The 19,523-nt window shown below is 41.2% G+C and overlaps 1 protein-coding gene across 1 annotated transcript in view; it reads left to right on the forward strand.

Moving 5' to 3' along the window:
• Positions 4,390 to 19,523, forward strand: part of PPA1 (pyrophosphatase (inorganic) 1) — a 34,167-nt gene continuing 19,033 nt past the window's right edge. Inside the window, exons 1-2 of the mRNA XM_018042574.1 lie at positions 4,390 to 4,586; positions 6,800 to 6,858. Of these exons, the coding sequence (XP_017898063.1) occupies positions 4,523 to 4,586; positions 6,800 to 6,858 (123 nt within the window). The 5' untranslated portion in view covers positions 4,390 to 4,522. The remainder of the gene's footprint in view (positions 4,587 to 6,799; positions 6,859 to 19,523) is intronic.

Here is a 19,523-nt window from a genome sequence, read left to right on the forward strand (position 1 = left end):
TATATATATCAAACAGATAAGCAACAAGATTTACTGTATAGCCAGGGAATTATACTCAATATTTTGCAATAATCTATAAGGATAAAGGCCTTTCCTGGTGGCTCAGCTGTAAAAAATCTGCCTGCAATGCAGGAGAGTCTGATTTAATCCTTGGGTTAGGAAGATCCCCTGGAGGAGGGCATGGCAACCCGCTTCAGTATTGTCGCCTGGAGAATTCCATGGACAGAGGAGCCTGGCGGGCGACAGTCCATAGGGTCACAAAGACTCGGACATGACTGAAGTAATTGACACACAGGCACGCGTAAGAGGAAACAATCTGAAAAAACATGGATAGATATATGTGTGTGACTGAATCACTTTGCTGTACACCTGAAACTAATACTATGTTGTAAATCTACTATACTTTATTAAAAAAAATAAAAATAAAATGCATTCCTGAAGACAGTGGAAGGGCTGGCTGCCCTGAAGCAAAGGTATGCATAGAGGATTAGACTCCTGAACAAACTTAGGATTCTTTTAGAAAAGAGAAGGTGATATGGTTATCGGGCAGCAACTAGCAGTGTTTCCTATAATATTCGAAACTAGTCATCATTTTTCTTACCCTCCATCCTAACCAAACTATCTCAGTAAATGACACACCATTCAACCAGTTATTGTAGCCAGAAACCTAGAAATTATCCTCAAATCCATTTTGCTCATCTTCCACTCTGTCCAGCCAGTGATCAATTCCACTGAATCTACATTGAACACAGCTCTGTAATCACTAATCTCTTTTGCCACCCAAGTCCAGGGCACCACCGTCTTTTACCCGGGTCACTGCAACAGACTTCTCATGGTTCTCTCTGCCTGTTCTTGCTAAACTTGAATCCAGGCTTCAAGCTGCTAACAGAGCCACTTAAAAATTTTTTTGTGTGTTTTATTTATTTATTTGGCTGCGTTGGGTCTTAGTTGTGGCATGTGGGATCTTTGCTGTGTCATATAGATCTTTCACTGAGGTGCATAGGCTCTGTAGTTTTGTGGCGCTTGGGCTTAGTTGCCCCACAGCATGTAGCATCTTAGTTCCCCTACCAGGGATGGAACCAGAATCCCCTGCATTGCAAGGAGAATTCTTAACCACTGGACCACTAGGGAAGTCCCCAGAGCTACTTTTAAAAGCAATTCTGATCATGTCACTTTCCTGCTAAAAACACTTACCAGTTTTTCATTGCTCCTTCAGAAAAAGTCCAATCCTTGTATCACACCTTCCAAGGCTCTCCTTGGAAGTCATTTAACTTTGACCTCTTCTCTGGTTCCATCTCTTAATACACTCTTTCTGGCTTCTGTTTTCTCCTTTTTGCTTTATTAACCACTTCTAATCTTTTAGGTCATAAATTAAGGATCATTTCTTTGAAAAGTTTCCCTGCTCCTATAATGCAAATCCTTGTACCTCCTTTATCACTCTGCTTATCCAAACCTTTTTTTTTTTTTGGCCTTGCCTCCACAGCTTGTGGGATCTATTAAGTTCCCTGACCACAGACTGAACCTGGACCATGGCAGTGAAAGCCTGGAATTCCAACCACTAGGTCACCAGGGAACACCCTCTACTTATCCAAACTTATTGCACGTACTTGTTGAAGTCTGTCTTCCCTTCAGACTACAAGTTCTGTGGGGCCCACAACCATGTCTTTTGAAGCACTACAACCCTACCACCTAGCAGAGACAACAGTTATTAGTGTTAAATAAAACGTAGTTATAAATTTGAAAGTTTTCCTGTTATAGGACCTATAGGTGGTAGTTGACACCAAAATTATACATGAGATAACCTAGGGAGAGGGTATCTCTAGAGAGAAAGAACATGAGAAGTTAGAAAAGTAGTGATGATCCAGACGAAGAGATGGCTAAAGGGGAGAATGAGAAAAGAGGGGCCAGAGAAGTAGGAGGGATGTCAGAAGAAAATGCAGTCACAAAGCCAAGGAAGAGAGAGGGCATCAGGAAGTTGGAGGTGCCTAACGGAGAAGGCAATGGCACCCCACTCCAGTACTCTTGCCTGGAAAATCCCATGGACGGAGGAGCCTGGTAGGCTGCAGTCCATGGGGTCGCTGAGAGTTGGACATGACTGAGCGACTTCACTTTCACTTTTCACTTTCCTGCATTGGAGAAAGAAATGGCAACCCACTCCAGTGTTCTTGCCTGGAGAATCCCAAGGACGGCAGAGCCTGATGGGCTGCCGTCTATGGGGTTGCACAGAGTCGGACACGACTGAAGCGACTTAGCAGCAGCAGCAGCAGCAACAAGGCTAATTACAGCAAACAGCAAGATGTGGACTAAAAAGCACCACTGGATTCAGTTATAGAGCAAGAGAGACAACATTTGAGAACAGCTGGGTTCATCCTTTGTCAAACCATTATACTTAAGAAGGTATTTTTGCTCTCCTTTTCATCAATTCCTCTACTTATTGTTCTGGCAAAGAGTCATTAAAACACCTACTCTAGGCCAGGTACTGTGCTAGGCTCCAGAGGGATATGAGGAGAACAAGGTCCAAAGGGCCTGTGGGGCTCACTGCACCTGCCCGCAAGGGAAAGTTACACAGCACTGACTTGTGCCCGAGCAAAGGCAGGATTTGGCTTTTTACTGGAGTTGGTACTGATTGGCTCTCCCAAGACATTCAATAAAACAAGAGCTAGTGTGCAAGTCCAGAGGTCAGCAAGACTTGATTTTCTTGCTCTTAGTAGCAGGAAGCAAAAGGGAAAGTGCATGTGGCAGACGATTGCATCATTTCCATCTGTTCACAAGTCAGTTACACATGAGATTCTGGGGTTCTTCTAAGAAAACTAGCTCCATCTGCTTAGAGGTAGAAAACTGACAGCGCAGTTCAGATTCCACACCCTTTTAGGAAACTCTCTGAAGGTGAGCCTACTTAGTGTTCACTCTGCAGAGATACCTTGAACTTTCAGTAATCTGTTGCATTACTGACTGAACTACTGCTCTACTCTTTTCTTTTCCCTGCCCTTGTGTTCCAGTTACGGTAAAGCTGTGTGGTATAGTGTTTAAAAGGTCAGTGAGTCATGGCTTTCTGAAGATTAACAAGAGTTTGGATGGAGACAAGGGAAGGATACTACCACTAACTGGAAAATTAACTTACTAGGTTTTCATTTAATACAGGGAACATCTCATTTTACATATTAGACATTGTTTTTTTGGGGAAAAGAGTTTAAATCAAAATATCTTTGAGGCACATTATCTTTTATGTCGTAGAAAATCAAGATTATTTAAAGAGGCCCAACCCATCAAAATTTTTAAATAAAACCAGGCATTCTCTGAAATAACTTTGTAATCAAATTAGTGAATAATTATCGCTTAGTTTGAGGATTTTGAAATTTACATAAAAAACCCAACATACAGAACTGGGGATGTAAGTGATGTAAATTATCTGCCCATAACGTCAATCAGACTTTAGCTTTTGGGGGCTACCCATGAAACAGTGGTATAAAAATAAGCTTCAAAGAGCTTGTGCCTGAGAGAAACGTCCTCAAGGGACTCTGAGTTTAGGCCTGGACTTTTCCAGTGCTTCCATTTGAAGTCCTAAGGGTATGGGGAGTGTTGGGCAAGCAGAGGGTGCGGACTTAATCCTCTGCAGATAAGGGTGGGAATAACAAGTTACACTTCCTGAGTGCTTACAAGCCAGCTCTTCCTTTCTTTTCCATATTTGCAAATTTTTTGGCCACACCACGTAACACGTGGGATCGAATCCGCACCCCCTTCAGTAGAAGGGCAGAGTCTTAATCACTGGATATCTAGGGATGTTCCTCCCTAGATGGACGGATCTTCACGTCCATCAACTCGGTTCATCATCCCTGCAACCTTTGAAATCTTTACTCTGACCAGCTCCATTTCCCAGGTGAGAAACTGAATCAGACGTTAACAGCAATTTGCTCGATGTCACACGCTAGAACGTGATGGAGCTCCTACCTAGCTGGGAGCCATTGCAGGTTGGTGTCAGTAATATGCCTTAACTTTGCTTAAACGGATCAGAAAACTGCTCCCGCCTGGCACAGATCGTCAGGTAAAGCAGCTGACTCCTATTAAACTTCTTTTGAGATAAGGAATTACTCTGCGGAGAAGGCTGTGTGAGTCAAAGGTGAGCTCCCAGTGTGCGCGAGATGTCAACAGTCAATTCTTAGGTGGTCCAAGCTGAGAACTGGTTACCCTCCTAGGTCAGAGGCACAAAGCCCGCCAGGTCAGAAGGATCACGGCCAAAGCCGGCCGCCAGCCACGTGGCCCAGCCTGCGAGCTGAGCGGCGGTCAGCGGAGGCGCGGCCCGAGGGGGTGGAGCTAGGGTGCCGGGACTCGCCAGCCTTACGAAGTGCGCCTGCGCTTGGGGTGGGTGCGAGCGCGCCAGCAGCGTTAAAGGCGGCTCCCCGCCCTGCTCGCCGCGCCAGTCTCCGCAGTGCGCAGGCGCGGAGCTCACTTCTTGTCAGTCGGCGCCGCGTGCGGGTTTGTGGCTCTGTAGCAGTAGCAGCGGCGGCGGCTGGTCTCCGGCACGATGAGCGGCTTCAGCAGCGAGGAGCGCGCGGCGCCCTTCACCCTCGAGTACCGAGTCTTCCTCAGTGAGTGTCGGAGGCCCACGGCCCCTCCCTGCCAGCCCGCCCATTCATTCCCGGGCCTCGCTTCGGTTCCCGCTCCAGCAGTTGCGACCCGCGCTCGGCTCGTTGTCTCGGGCCCCCGCCGGCCTCCTCCACCGGTCCCGGGGACTTGGGCGGCGGGTCTAGGAGGGCCTGGCCCTCATTTGACACGTCCCGCTCGCGCGTCGGACGGCGTGGATAGGCGTTCCCATTTCACGCGCCCGATTGGACCTGAACCTGCGCCAGGCTCGTTTCGCAGGTGTCCGGCTCAGGCAGTGTCTGATGGGAAAAGGACACCACTGAGCCACCACCCTAAGTAAGGTGTCTTGGGCTAAGCTAATGCCCGTAAGAGGATTATTCAGTTCGGAGAAACGGGGTGGGGGAGAGGAGGTGATGGTGGTGACATCTTAAGACCTTAATTCCTCCACTGTAGCTCAGATTGTGGGGACCTGGCGGGGTCAAGTCCAGGCCCACGTCCTATAGACGGGGAAACTGAGGCCCGGATCAGGAGCGGTCAGTAGAGGACTGGACCGGTCCCTCTGAGGTCCCAGTGGCGCTTCTGTCTCCCTGACGGTTGGTTTCCCGTAGCCCTGATGCTGGAAAGATGCCTTATGAAACAGAAAGCTGTTCCCCTCCCGTCAAACAGGTGACGTCAGTCGGGCAAGCATGAGTAAGAAAGTGCCAAGTTTTGGCCCCTGGGCCGGGGGATCTCGTCTAAGGGGTACCCACCCGAAGTATGCACTTAAAGGCTGTAGGCTCCGCTTTCCTTTAGCCTCCTAGGTGGGGGAAAGCTATCTCTTGTTTATCTGTATCTTCTTACCATCCCCCTCCCTTCCACCGTTCCAAGATTATTAGAGATAACGGAGGCGTTTCTCTTTTAACTGCTTCACTATTTTGTTCCAGAGGAAATGGGCAGGTGCCTTGAGTTCTATGAGTTCCGGGTATGAAGAGCAGTAAGGAGACGGAAAGAGGGGATACACGGTTAATATTGAAAGAACAAAGCTCCTAGCCTAAAGTAGCCTCGTATTAGAGGAAAAGGAAAGTGAGCTGTAAAGTTACACAACTAGTTGAAGTTCAGACTGCCATTTAAAATCCAAAAAAGTGTGGGACCTCCCCCACCCATTTTATGAATTTCGGGATTCAGCAGCAAGGGCAGTGCAGAAACCTTTGACAAATAATTCACTGAGCAGTTTTCCTGGAGTTAGTGTTGGCTCCAGAATTTCTCTGTAGGAGGGACTTAGAGAAGTGACTCTAGTTTGAAGGTTCGGGAATGATACGGTATATGTTTTCAAGTTATATTTACAGAAGAAAAACAGTTTTTACTCAGATTATGCATAGGTAGTGAGTACTGGATAATTTCAATTAAAAAAATTAATAGACTTCTTAGCATCCTTCTTTAATAGGAGAAGTTTTTACCTCTATAATGTTAATTTGCCAATCTTTTTAAAACTAATAGTGGGTTGGATCACAAGTCACTGTTGACTCTGAAGGGTCATTGGGGGTGGTCACTGCTCAATTTTTCCTATTCCACCTTGATTTTTAATCGTGAAGGAATGCAATGTGGACTAAGCCTTAAGTTTCCTAAAGAATAGTGAGGAAGTTTTAGAAGTACTTTTTGGATATGCGAGCTAGTTCTCTAGAATACAGAAATTGCCTGTTAAAGTGAGTTACAACTAGATTATCCTTAAGAAAAATTATGATCTCAGATGGCTCTGTCTCCCTGGAAACACCACTTAAAGCAACATGGTTTATAATTTGACAAATTGGTCCCCTCCCTTCTCCCTGAACCCAGGTATGTCATTAGCTCTGTTAACTGATGTAAGGTCAAACAATTTGCTTGCCTTTTGTATACCAGAAACTGCAGACAGGGTCTGGGGTACACAGGTTTGTAAAGCAGTCCCCACCCTCACCAGAGGTTAGTACCTCCTAGACCCCTAAGGAGCAAGTAGAATGAAAACCTAACCTGGTCTTGGAGCAGTCAAGTATAAAACCAGTTTCTCTGGGGTGGGAATAAAATTTGGCGAGTGATATTGATATAGGGAGGAGAGGGTATGTGGGATATCTCTATACCTTTTTCTCAATTTTATTGTAAATCTAAACATTCTCTTAAAAGAAAAAAAGTCTTGAAAAACGTGTACTTCATGCATCTGGAAATGTAATTAACCAATAAAAGTAATATTTTCTAATTGATTTTGCAGAAAATGAAAAAGGACAATATATCTCTCCATTTCATGATATTCCAATTTATGCAGATAAGGTAAGACCTCATTCTCTGACCATAGTCTTTTTGCTCAGCTCAGTTAGTTTGACATGCGGATTTTCTTATATGTCTTAACAAGTGCTTAAAATGCCTCATTGTGTTACGAGTTAAAGGTGCATTGACTAAAAAGGATACTGTCTTCGATTCAGATTTTTTTGGTTAGAAGAAGCAGCTATAATTTGGAGAAGGAGTAGAGGAACAGAAACAAATGTATTAAAGCTGCCTGGGTTAAAAAAAAAAAAAAACCCACCAGAATTGCTGGTAACTCTTTCAGTTTTTATTTTCATTTTTGCCTTTTTATATTTCCTCCTCTCTTTGCAAAGAGCATGTATTATTTGTGCAAATTTAAATAGTTTTTTTCTTAAGCCATTGCTTGTTTTATGCTCCCTCCCAATAGGAAAAGTTTATATATATTTAGTTTATACATACAAGGACAAATGTCTGATTCCTTTTTATACCTTTAAGGTTTTTTGTTTTTTATTCAGCCAGGAAACTTGACCCACAGTGAGTGCAAATCTTTTAGATGTTAATACATAATACCTGTGAATATCACATTCCAGTGTTTGTCTAGAATAATAAAGATGAAATCTTATCCTTATGTGTGCTGAGTCTTACTTTTTTTCTGTGCTGGACTATCAGAAATAGATAAATTAATTGTACTTCTACCAGAAAGATTGCTACAGTTCTGTCCTGACACTTGGACAGTGGCAGCAAATCTAATCTGTGTGTTGCTTCTGAGTAGCCTGCCTGAGCTGGGTTCTAACTGGAAGCAGTGGAGCAAACAACCCAAGGCCAATTATGTGGCATAGTTACAGGAGAGACCTCTAATTGGCATGTGTTTTCCAGTGGGATTCTCAAAGCTGTACTTATTCAGAACCTTTTAATTTGTTACATCTGATTTCCTGGGAGTTGATATGAACTGCAGAATCCTTCTTTCCTCTTGAAGTGGCGTCATTTGGTTGACTTGGCATCATTTGGTTCGCTTGAATTGTCTTGTATAATTAGTAATCAAAGTACTTTGCAGTTACATTTCAGACCATTTTGAATAATCAAGAGGTATAAAATGATGACCCTAAGTTTACTGATACCTTGACATACAGATGTAGTAAGGAAGGAAACCATTTTCTTAACATATAGCTGGGTTTGTGTGTGTGTGTGTGTTCGTAGTATCTTAGCCTGTTGGGGTTGCTGTAACAAAATACCTAGAGTGGGTAGCTTATAAAGGGCAGAAATTTGTTGCTTGTAGTTCTGAAGGCTAGAAGGCTGAGATCAGGGTGCCAGCATTTCTGGGCAAGGGCCCTTTTGTGGTCACAGAGTTCTAGCTGTTTGTGTGGTGTAAGGAGCTGGGCCTCTCCCTGGAGCCTCTTTTATAAGGCACTGATCCGATTCACGAGGATTCCACCCTTACGTCTTAAGCATTTCCCAAAAGTCACACCTACTGTACCATCACTCTTGAGGGTTAAGATTCCAACATACGAGTTTTGGAGGGACAGAAACATTTAGCCCATAGCTGTAAGTTATTGGACAATATTCTAGCCTAGGACCAGAAAAATCATAGCAGTTATGGTGCCTAGTCTTGTTGCTGCTACAAGTTACCCCAAAATAGGAAGCTGAGATTACTTTTTGATGTTGTGTAAAACATCTTTACTCTGGTTACCCTACAACTCCTTAATGTCTTACACAGGACTGTTGTATCTATAATCTGGGATTACTCAAGTAAAGAGTCTGCTTTTGTACCATCCTGGTGGTGGTGGTGTAGTTGCTAAGTCATGTCTGACTCTTGCAACCCTGTGGACTGTATGTAGCCCTCCAGGCTCCCTTGTCCATGGGATTTCCCAGGCAAGAATACTGGAGTGGTTTGCTATTTCCTTCTCCAGGGCATCTTCCCCACCCAGGGATTGAACCTGATCTCCTCATTGCAAGCGGTCTCCTGCAATGCTGGGGATTCTTTACCTCTGAGCCAGCAGGGAAGCCCCTTTGTACTATCCTGGGCTGGCTTAAAAGCACAAGTTCTTGCAATGACCGTGGATTTCACCAGTGGTCGAGACCTCAGTGAACTGAAGACTCCTGCCTTAGAGGCAGGAAAGAATCGTTTTTGTTTTGTTTTTAAGGAAGTTTAGTCTATACAAAACATGGGTGTGGTACACATAACTTATTTTGGATTCTAGCCTAAATAAAAGACCTGATTAATTCCATTGGTTACAGAAGAGTGTGATATTTTGGGGAAAAAAAATTCAGTATGATTAAGTTTATGTAAATACATTTCTGAGTGGGTACACATAGACTTTATCCCTAATGTGCCCTGCAGTTTGAGGGATGATAATGAGGGAATGTGCCTTTAGCACAACTCAGCTCTATAAGGAAAAAATGCCCAAAGGGTTGTATTCTACTCCACATCAGGACCTTTCAATGTAGGTAGAATTTGGGAATTCTAGGGTGGTCCAGTGCTTAAGACTCCTGCTTAGACTATAGGGGGCATGGGTTTGATCCCTAGTTGGGGAAGTAAGATTCTGCATGCTATATGGTGAGGCCAAAAGAAAAAAAAATGTGGACAGGAAGTATTTGATTTCTTATTATGTGTCATTAGATAATCGATCCAGCCCATTCTGGAAATCTTTGTGACTCGGATACCCTACTTGGGTTATTTCCAAATCCACTGGGTGAAAGTGAAGGAGGGACTCACTGGATATTTAATTGTAGGGATATCCTTTGCTCTGGGTCTATTTTGGGGTCAAATATAAAACCATCTCTAGCTCAAAGTGTATTCTGACTTAAAACTTCTGAGATAACAGAAAATTTAAGTATCCAGAACATAAACAGGATAAATGGTGTGAAACACTGGGTAGATTAAAAAGCTTTATCAAAATCAAGCTGTATCAAAATCTTAAAGTGCTCAAGTATCATGAGTTGATGTTCTAATTTTAGAAGTTTGGTTATCTTCTATTCCATATCCTTAACTTCTGTGTTGCTGCTGCTGCTAAGTCGCTTCAGTTGTGTCCGACTCTGTGCGACCCCATAGACGGCAGCCCACGAGGCTCCCCCATCCCTGGGATTCTCTAGGCAAGAACACTGGAGTGGGTTGCCATTTCCTTCTCCAGTGCATGAAAGTGAAAAGTGAAAGTGAAGTCCCTCAGTCATGTCCGACTCTTAGCGACCCCATGGACTGCAGCCTATCAGGCTCCTCTGTCCATGGGATTTTCCAGGCAAGAGTACTGGAGTGGGGTGCCATTGCCTTCTTCAAACTTCTGTGTTCAATACCAGTTATAACCATATAGGCTTCCGTAATGGTTTTCAGGTGACTGTTGGGAGAATATGTAAATATGGAACTTTTTGCCTTTAAAAAAAGCCAAGCTTCTAATCAAATGGGTGGTGGCTCTAGAAACTGAACAGGATATTTTCTGCAGTTGTGCACCATTCTTAACTTTTTAAAGATACTATCTTACTATACCTGAAATTTCTAGAGATATGCCACCCAAGTGGAAGCTTTTTAGATTATTGTTGACCCTTGAGCAATGTGGGCTTAAGGCCCCTACTGGCTCATGATTTACAGTTGGCCCCCTGTACTCCTCCTATCCGGGGATTCAACTGACAGATCATGTAGTTCTGTAGTGTTTACTATTGAAAAAAATCCACATGTAAGTGAACCTACCCAGTTCAAACCCAAAGTGTTGTTCCAGGGGTCAGTGGTACTCACTTCCTTACAGGGGTTGCTTTGTTTGGAATTTTCTGTTTGTTTTTATAGACAGTTTTATAAATGAAACTTTAAAGAATGTCACTAAATTAATAATTTAAATACTGTTCCTCTTCTCCAACATTATATGTATATAGACTGGTTGGAATTTTGTGTTTCCCAAACCGAAGTTCGAACTGGGAACACAGATGAAAAGTGATAACAAAACTTAATTGGCATGTCGTAACTAAGAATAAACTCCTATTTTTTCCCCCCTCAGATGAGCTTTAAGATGGCTAAATTTTAAAAACAGATATCCTGACCGTAATCTCTGGTTTATCAATTTTGTCAAAAAGGTAAAGTTATAAAACAAACTTGAAACAGACTCATATAAAGAGAACAAACTCGTGGTTGCCTGAACAGGGATGAGGGAAATAGTTATGGGAGATTGAGGTACAATCTTCCAGTTATAAAATAAGTTATGGGGATGTAGTACAGCATGGGGAATATAGTCAATAATATTGTAATCACTTTGTATGGTGACAGATGGCAACTAGACTTATCATGGTGATGATTTTATAATGTATATAAATATCAAATCACCATGTGGTACTCCTGAAACTCATATTTTAAGTCAATTATATGTCAATCAAAAAAATAAGTAAAAAGACAAAATTTTTTGGATGGGTTTGACTTAAAAAAAGTTGTGATGATTAAATATGCATGTAATATGCATTCACAATGCCTGGCTTATAAAGTCTCAATATACAGTAACCAAAAAAAACACACAAAAAACCCCCACAATAGATGATGATGTTAACCACAATGACTGGTTCTGTGCGAAGCCTTTCAGAGCTCTGTTGTAGAAAGATCACTAAACTGGGAGTAAGAAACCTTGGTTTTAGGCCTGGTTTTGCCGCTAACTATCTTGGTCTTATTGAGCAAGTTGCTTCACCTCTGAGCACTGTTGGTCTTAGTGGGTGTTTTAGATTACATTGAGCACCATGCTAAAGCCCTTATGTGGATTATCTCCTTTAGCCGACATTCCAATCTCCAGGCTGGGTTCTTTCATTACCTTAGTTGTCCAGGATCACCAACCAGCATTCATAAGCAGCAGTGGCAGGATGCAGACCCCGGTGTTAGAACCTGCGTGTTAACCATTGAGCCACACTGGCTCAAGTGAGAACAGGTGGCGGATTTTCCTCTGTGCTTTTTGGTATTTTCCAGATTTTCTACAGTTGCTAGCTCTTTGATATTTATAAAGAAAAAAGGGGGGGGGGGCAGAAAAAATTTTAAAAAAGTTTGCTTAATTTTTTTTTTTTAACTTAGAATTCAAAAGAAATGAGTAAGAACTTTTTTCATTTGGGAAGGCTGTAAACTCTTCTAGTTTGGGGATTCTTGGTGGCCTTGAGACCCTGGAATACTCATCGATGGGTTTCTGAGATGTTTCTGAAATTGCAATTTGGTATAAGTGTGCATTTTTCTTGAAAGAGGTTCTGTGGTCAAAATTCTTAGTCGTTGCAAATCATAGGAAAGGTTGACAGCTCAATATGCAGACTCTTGCTTGATTTTATAAAGATAAGAAAGTAAACAGGTATGGTTAAGCTATCTATTTCCAAAATTTAGTCATCTTAAAGCTCATCTGAAGGGAAAAAATAGGAGCTTGTTAGTTATGTCAATTAAGTTTTACTACTTTCTATGTGTGTGGTATATGGCATTGTGCATTACCAAATACAAGAGTTTTTTGAAATTGCTATGAGTAAAAATTTGTGTGATTGGAAAACAAATGAGCATTACTGAATCGTGTTTGTTTTTGAATTTTAATGGGTTAACTATACCCCCTGACACTTAATTTGTTGAGCAAAATTTTTTTGTTGTTGATGTAAATCATGTTTTCCTTTGTGAAATTATTATTTAAATGAAAAAGGGGCACACAAGTGAACTTTGGTAATCACGTTTCTTTTGTGTCAGCTTCTCCAATAGACTTTTGTTACTTGTCATTGAAAGAGTTTCAGGAGCCCATTTTTAAAAATTTATTTTTCAGCTCTATAAAGATATAATCGTCAAATAGTCATTGTATTTAAGGTGTTCAGTGCGATATTTTGGTATATGTAAACGTTGTGAAATGATCCTCTTAATCATGTTCATCAACCTCTCCATCCACAAATTTTGGGTGTGTTTGGTAAGATCTGCTATCTTAGCAGAATTCATAGAACAGTGCTATACGTTAAATCTTCTGAACTTATCATTCTTATAACTGAAAATCTGTACCTTTTGATCAACATGCCCCCCATTTCTCCTACCCCTCTAGCCCCTGGCAACTATCGTTCTACTTTCTGTTTCTATGAGCTCAACTTTTTTAGATTCCACATACAAGTGAGATTATGCAGTGTTCGTTTTTCTCTGATTTAATTCACTTACATGGTATCTTCCGTATTCATCCATAGTATCAGAAATGGCAGTGTTTCCTTTTTTTTTAAAGGCTGAGTGTTCCATTTGCGTGTGTGCGTGCACGTGTATCACATCTTCTTTGTCCACTCACCCACTGATGGACACTCAGATTGTTTCCATATCTTGGCTGTTGTGAGTAACGCTGCCGTGAGTGACGCCATGAAGATCTCTCTTTAGGATTCTAATTTACTTTCTTTTGGACAGATGCCCAGAAGTGCGACTGCGGGATCATATGCGATAGTTTTCTTGTGTGTGTTTTGAGGCGTTTTCCATAACGGTAGAATTTACAACCCCATCAACAGCGCACAGGAGGAACTCACATGGGCTTTTCTGATAGGAATTTTATATTTCAAAAATACTCTAGAGGTTAGAAAAAAAAATAAGGCAAGCTGTCCTTTTTTTTTTTTTTTTTAGCCTCTTCCTCCATATCTACTCTTGATAAATTTAGAAGAAAATTCTATCACCACTTTTTTTCCCCCAAATTTTATTGCAAAGCAGAAAATTAAAAGGATGGTGGAATCAGGATGAGTTCATATTTCTTCCTAAGTCTGGTATATCTACTTGATTTCTGAAGTTATTTAGAGAGACATGAAGAATCAACATGGAAATGCTAATTTAAGCCACTTAGGCAATTTTGCAGTACAGCATGTCATGTTCACTAGACTTCAGATCCAGTGTTGGGAAAAGATCATAAGTCATGAGGCATTCATAAGTCTTCCAATAAAGACACATTTGACGTTACTACTAAGATTCATGGGTGGGATGTAATTAAGAATATGTTCCCTATATATGTACTTAATTATGTTAGTAGTAACAGCTTACCTAATAGTCATAGCCTATTCATTAGTAAATGACCTGTCAGGCTACTGACTTGATTCACAAGAAAATTCACCAGTTTGGAAATGAAACCTATGCTCACTGTAATGCTCCTGTTTAATCAATGAAGTTAGAAACCTGATTGAGATATAGGTTGATTTCTTCTATTTCTAAAGCAATTTTATTTTAAATCTTTTTGATTAATGGAACGCTATGATTTAGAATTTCTGATCTCCTTAGAATCTGGATAGCTATAGCGTTAACATTTTCATCTTACTGATGAAATGATTATAAATCTGGGCAGTCAGACTGATGGCTGTGTTTCAGACTTTGGAAGCTGTGGTTTGTCTTTCCCCTGCTTCCTACAGCCTTGTCAAGGTCATCCTACTAGGAATTAGTAGGATGTAGCTTCTTAGAAATTAGTAGCTAATTCCTAAGAAGTACCAAACCTTCAGGCTTTCTTTCTCTGAAACTGTAATCTGGGAGCTGAAAGCTTGATGCCAGAGCAAGGATTTAAAATCCAAAACACAGTAGAAGTGGAGAACAGTTCTGAGAAGCCTTAACAATGGGAATAACAAGATAATAAATCCAGGATTGAGCTAAGTAATAGTTGAAACCAGTTAGGATTAAAGAAAGAAAGCATGAATTTTTAGGTAGTATTTAAATGCCATAAACATTGGAAATATTAGAATGCATAATTTTTTCCAATTTTCTAATTTGTAAAATACACATAACATAAAATCTACTATCTTAACTACTTTGACGTATACAGCTCAGAGGTATTAAGTACATTCATCTTGTTTTGCAACCATCATCACTCTCCATCTCCAGAACTCTCTTCATCTCGCAAAACTTAACATTCTATATACCCATTCCCATTCTCCCCCATCCCCAACCCCGGGAAACCACCATTCGGCTTTCTGTCTCTATGAATTCGATTTCTCTGGATACCTCATGTGAGTGGAATCATACAGTAATTTGTCCTTTTGTGACTGGCTTATTTCCCTTAGCGTAGCGTCCTCAGGGCTCACCCCCACTGCGGCACGTGTCAGCATCTCTTTCCCTTGTAAGGCTGAATGGTATCCTATTGTATGTACATACCACATCTTGCTTAGCCATTCGGGCCTTGACGGACACTTGGATGCTTCTGGACACTTGGATGCTTCTGCGTTTTAGCTGTTGTGAACGATGCTGCCACGAACATGGGTGTACGGATCTCTTCAAGACCTGCTTTCACTTCTGGGGTTGCGGGCCATACACCCAGAAGTGGAGTTGCTGGATCATATGGTAATTCTATTTTTAATTTTTTGAGGAGCCACCATGCTGTTTTCCACGGTGGCTATACCATTTTATGTTCCTGTCAACAGTGCACAAGAGTTCCAAATAGAATGCATAATGTTTTAACAGAAAAAGTGTTGCTTTTTTTTCCCCAGTAGTAGTGGAGTGATTAGTTGAATTTCTCATATCAGTTGCCCTGAAAATCCCGAGTATCATTGCCTAGTGGCAGCTCCCTGAACTGCAGACATGGTGTCTAGGAGAAACAAACTGTTGTTTACTAGTAGTTCCTTCTAAAGAATAAGAACATCTTCCCTTTTAAAATATCAAAATAATTGAAAAACACCCTCTTTGATAATAATTGATGGGGAAAGTAGTGACTGAAAGTTATTACGCATTCATTGCTTTAAAAAAAGAGACAGTAGCTACTTACACTTGAAAAATCGCTAAATGTTCTTTTTACATAGTCCTTCACCTTGATGTATGGACTTCAGGCTTTAGCCTGAGGCCTGTGAGCTAAGTGATGTGGTTCAGGACTCTGAACTCTTCGGGCGTTGAGAAAGCCTGAAATCTGTTCACTGCTTGTATCTGGCACAAAACAGTGGTGCTCAATACATATCTGTTGGTGAAAAATGAGTGAATGGTCCCTGAGGCTTCTTGCAGGATACTCCTTGCTATTTTTGGCTCAGCTAATTTCTAAGAAGTACCAAACCTTCAGGCTTTCAGAGTTCTTCTGTTTTCTGTAGTTTTTTTCCTGAAAGATGTTCTGTTTCTTATAATGTTGTTTCTTTCTCTTTCTCTTTCTTTTCTTCTACATTCTTAATAGTTTATGTAGGTTTATAGTATTAGATAATGTGGTTTTTGAGGATCTCTATGTATTTATCATTTAATAAAGCGGTCAATGTATTTTCCAAACTTTGAATCTGATTTTTATTCGCTTTTTTTTTACTTGAGATGTTTTACTCATTTGTTGATATTTTATTTTAAAAGATTAGCCAGTATCCCAGACTTAGAACAAACTTCTGGTCTCCAGAAAGTAAGAATGAGGGGAGGAGATAGTTAGGGAGTTTGGGATCGACATGTACACACTGCTATATTTAGAATGGATAACCAACAAGGTCCTACTGTGTAGTATAGGGAACTCTGCTCAATGTTAGGTGGCAGCCTGGATGGGAGGGCAGTTTGGAGGAAAATGGATAAATTTATACGTATGGCTGAGTCTGTTTGCTGTGCACCTGAAACTATCACAATATTGTTAATCAGCTATATTTTAATACAAAATAAAGTTTAAAAAAAGGCAGTTTCCTTAGTGGTCTGGTCTGAGGTTATCTTTTCATGTGGTAATAGCTCCATCTTGTGGACCTTAAGGGTATTACTACTGCACACTTTTAAGTTCTGACTTGTTTGCGAATGTGCAGATCTTTTTTTTAACACCTGAGGCGTAGACGTGGTACTAGCTACTAGACGCTTCCATTGAGTAAAATGACATGTAATCACATATTGAGTCTGAGGTTTCCTACTCATGAATAATGTGTTACTCTTTCTAAAACCACAGTTATGACTTCAGGGATAGAGCAGTTTACTGAGTCCTGGATTTAAATAATGTCTCCAGTTTTGGGGCTTCCGTGGTAACTCAGCTGATAAAAAAAATCAGCCTGCAATGCAGGAGACCTGGTTCGATCCCTGGGTTGGGAAGATCCTGTGGAGGAGGGCATGGCAACCCAGTCCAGTATTATGGCCTGGAGAATCCCCATGGACAGAGGAGCCTGGTGGGCTACAGTCCATGGGCTGGCAAAGAGTTGGATACAACTGAGCAACTAAGCATAGCATAGCACCGTTCTTTGGGTTTTTTATGTTGTATAGAGTAGGTGTCAGAAGCATTGGAGCAGAAACTGAGGAATACTGTAGTCTCTCTTAGTTTGACCAAGAACTTAAATAAGTGACAGAAGTTTTAGCCTCTTGAATATAAATCTGTAGCTTTCTGCTTAGCCAAAGCAGCAGCAAGGTAACTACTGTCTGGAAACCTTTGGCTTATTTCCTGTACTGATCCTATCAGCCCCTGTTTTTTGATGCAAAGTAGCAAAGAAGTAATTCTAATAAGTGTGCCACTAAGTGATTTTCATTTTAAATCGTTGTTTAAAATATGCATGTTTATAAAAGTAATGGCAGATTTGGCATCATGTATGCCCTTTTATAGAAGTTTTAAACTAAAAAACTGCATTTAAAATTTTATTCCTTGGTAAAAAATAACTTTATGACTATTTAAAGCATAGTTGTATTTAGAGACTCTATTTCAAGTTGATACTTGACTCTGGTATACAAAGGAGGTAACAAAGTGATTTTTCTTTAATTGAGTTTTTAGACAGTAAGCATCTGAGATTTTTTTTTAATATATCATTCAATTTCAAATAGTCGATTTAAGGCTGTAAACGGATTACAGTAGAACTGTCTTTGGTTAAAACATTTTTGGAGCATAGTATTTTATCTTAATAGTATTTTATATACAGAATACTGTAAAATACTTAATAGTATTTTATATACAGAAGAGCCATACAAAAAAGATCTTCATGACCCAGATAACTACAATGGCGTGATCACTTAACTAGAGCTAGACATCCCGGAATGTGAAGTCAAGTGGGCCTTAAGGAAGCATCACTATGAACAAAGCTAGTGGAGGTGATGAATTCCAGTTGAGCTATTTCGATTCCTAAAAGAGGATGCTGTTAATGGGCTGCATTCAATATACCAACAAATTTGGAAAACTCAGCAGTGGACACAGGACTGGAAAAGGTCAGTTTTCAACCCATTGCCAAAGAATGTTCAAACTACAGCACAATTGTACTCATTTCACACACTAGCAATGTAATGCTCAAAATTCTCCAAGACAGGCTTTAACAGTATGTGAACTGTAACTTTCAGATGTTCAGGCTGGATTTAGAAAAGGCAGAGGAACCAGAGATCAAATTGCCAACATCTGTTGGATCATCGAAAAAGCGAGAGAGTTCCAGAAAAACATCTACTTCTGCTTGTTGACTACACCAAAGCCTTTGACTGTGTGGATCACAACAAACTGGAAAATTCTTCAAGAGATGGGAATACCAGACAACCTGACCTGCCTCCTGAGAAATCTGTATGCAGGTCAAGAAGGAACAGTTAGAACCAGACATGGAACAACAGACTGGTTCAAAATTGGGAAACGAGTATGTCAAGGCTGTATATTGTCACCCTGCTTATTTAACTTATATATGCAGAGTATATCATGCAAAATGCCGGGCTGGATGAATCACAAGCTGGAATCAAGATTGCCAGGAGAAATATCAATAACCTCAGATATGCAGATGACACCACCCTTATGGCAGAAAGCAAAGAACTAAAGAGCCTCTTGATGAAAGTGAAAGAGGAGAGTGAAAAAGTTGGCTTAGAAGCTCAACACTCAGAAAACTAAGATCATGGCATCTGGTCCCATCACTTCATGGCAAATAGATGGGGAAACAATGGAAACAGTGAGAGACTTTATTTTGGGGAGCTCCAAAATCACTGCAAATGGTGACTGCAGCCCTGAAATTAAAAGATGCTTCCTCCTTGGAAGAAAAGCTATGACCAACCTAGGCAGTATATTAACAAGCAGAGACATTACTTTGCCAACAAAGGTCAAAACTATGCTTTTTCCAGTAGTCATGTATGGATGTGAGAGTTGGGCTATAAAGAAAGCTGAGCACAGAAGAATTGATGCTTTTGAACTGTGGTGTTGGAGAAGATTCTTGAGAGTCCCTTGGACTGCAAGAAGATCCAACCAGTCAATCCTACAGGAAGTCAGTCCTGAATATTCATTGGAAGGACTGATGCTGAAGCTGAAACTTCAATACTTTAGCCATCTGATGCGTAGAGCTGACTCATTTGAAAAGACCCTGATGGTGGGAAAGATTGAAGGTAGGAAGAGAAGGGGATAACAGAGGAAGAGATGATTGGATGGCATCACCGACTTGATGGGCATGCATTTGAGCAAGCTCCCGGATTTGGTGATGGACAGGGAAGCCTGGAGTGCTACAGTCCATGGGGTCACAAAGAGCCGGACACAACTGAGCAACTGCACTGAACTAATTGTATCTTCTGTGTCAAGCTTCTTGTCTTTTGAGGAGTACCTGATTTTTAAAATCAGCCAAACTGGGGCTTCCCTGGTGGCTCAGTGGTAAAGAATCTTGTCTGCCAGTGCAGGAGACATGGGTTTGATTCATGGCCCAGGAAGATCCCACATGCTGTGGAGCAACTAAGCCCGTGCACCACAGCTACTCAGCCTGTACTCTAGAGCCCGGGAGCCACAATTACTGAGCCCGTGTGCCTAGAGCCCGTGCTCTGCAAAAGGAGAAGCCGGAGCACAACAAGAAAGTTGCTCCCACTCACTGCAACTGGAGAAAAAGCCCATGCAGCAGTGCAGACCCAGCACAGCCAA

Source organism: Capra hircus, chromosome 28, assembly GCF_001704415.2.
Source record: "Capra hircus breed San Clemente chromosome 28, ASM170441v1, whole genome shotgun sequence".
Lineage (NCBI taxonomy): Eukaryota > Metazoa > Chordata > Mammalia > Artiodactyla > Bovidae > Capra > Capra hircus.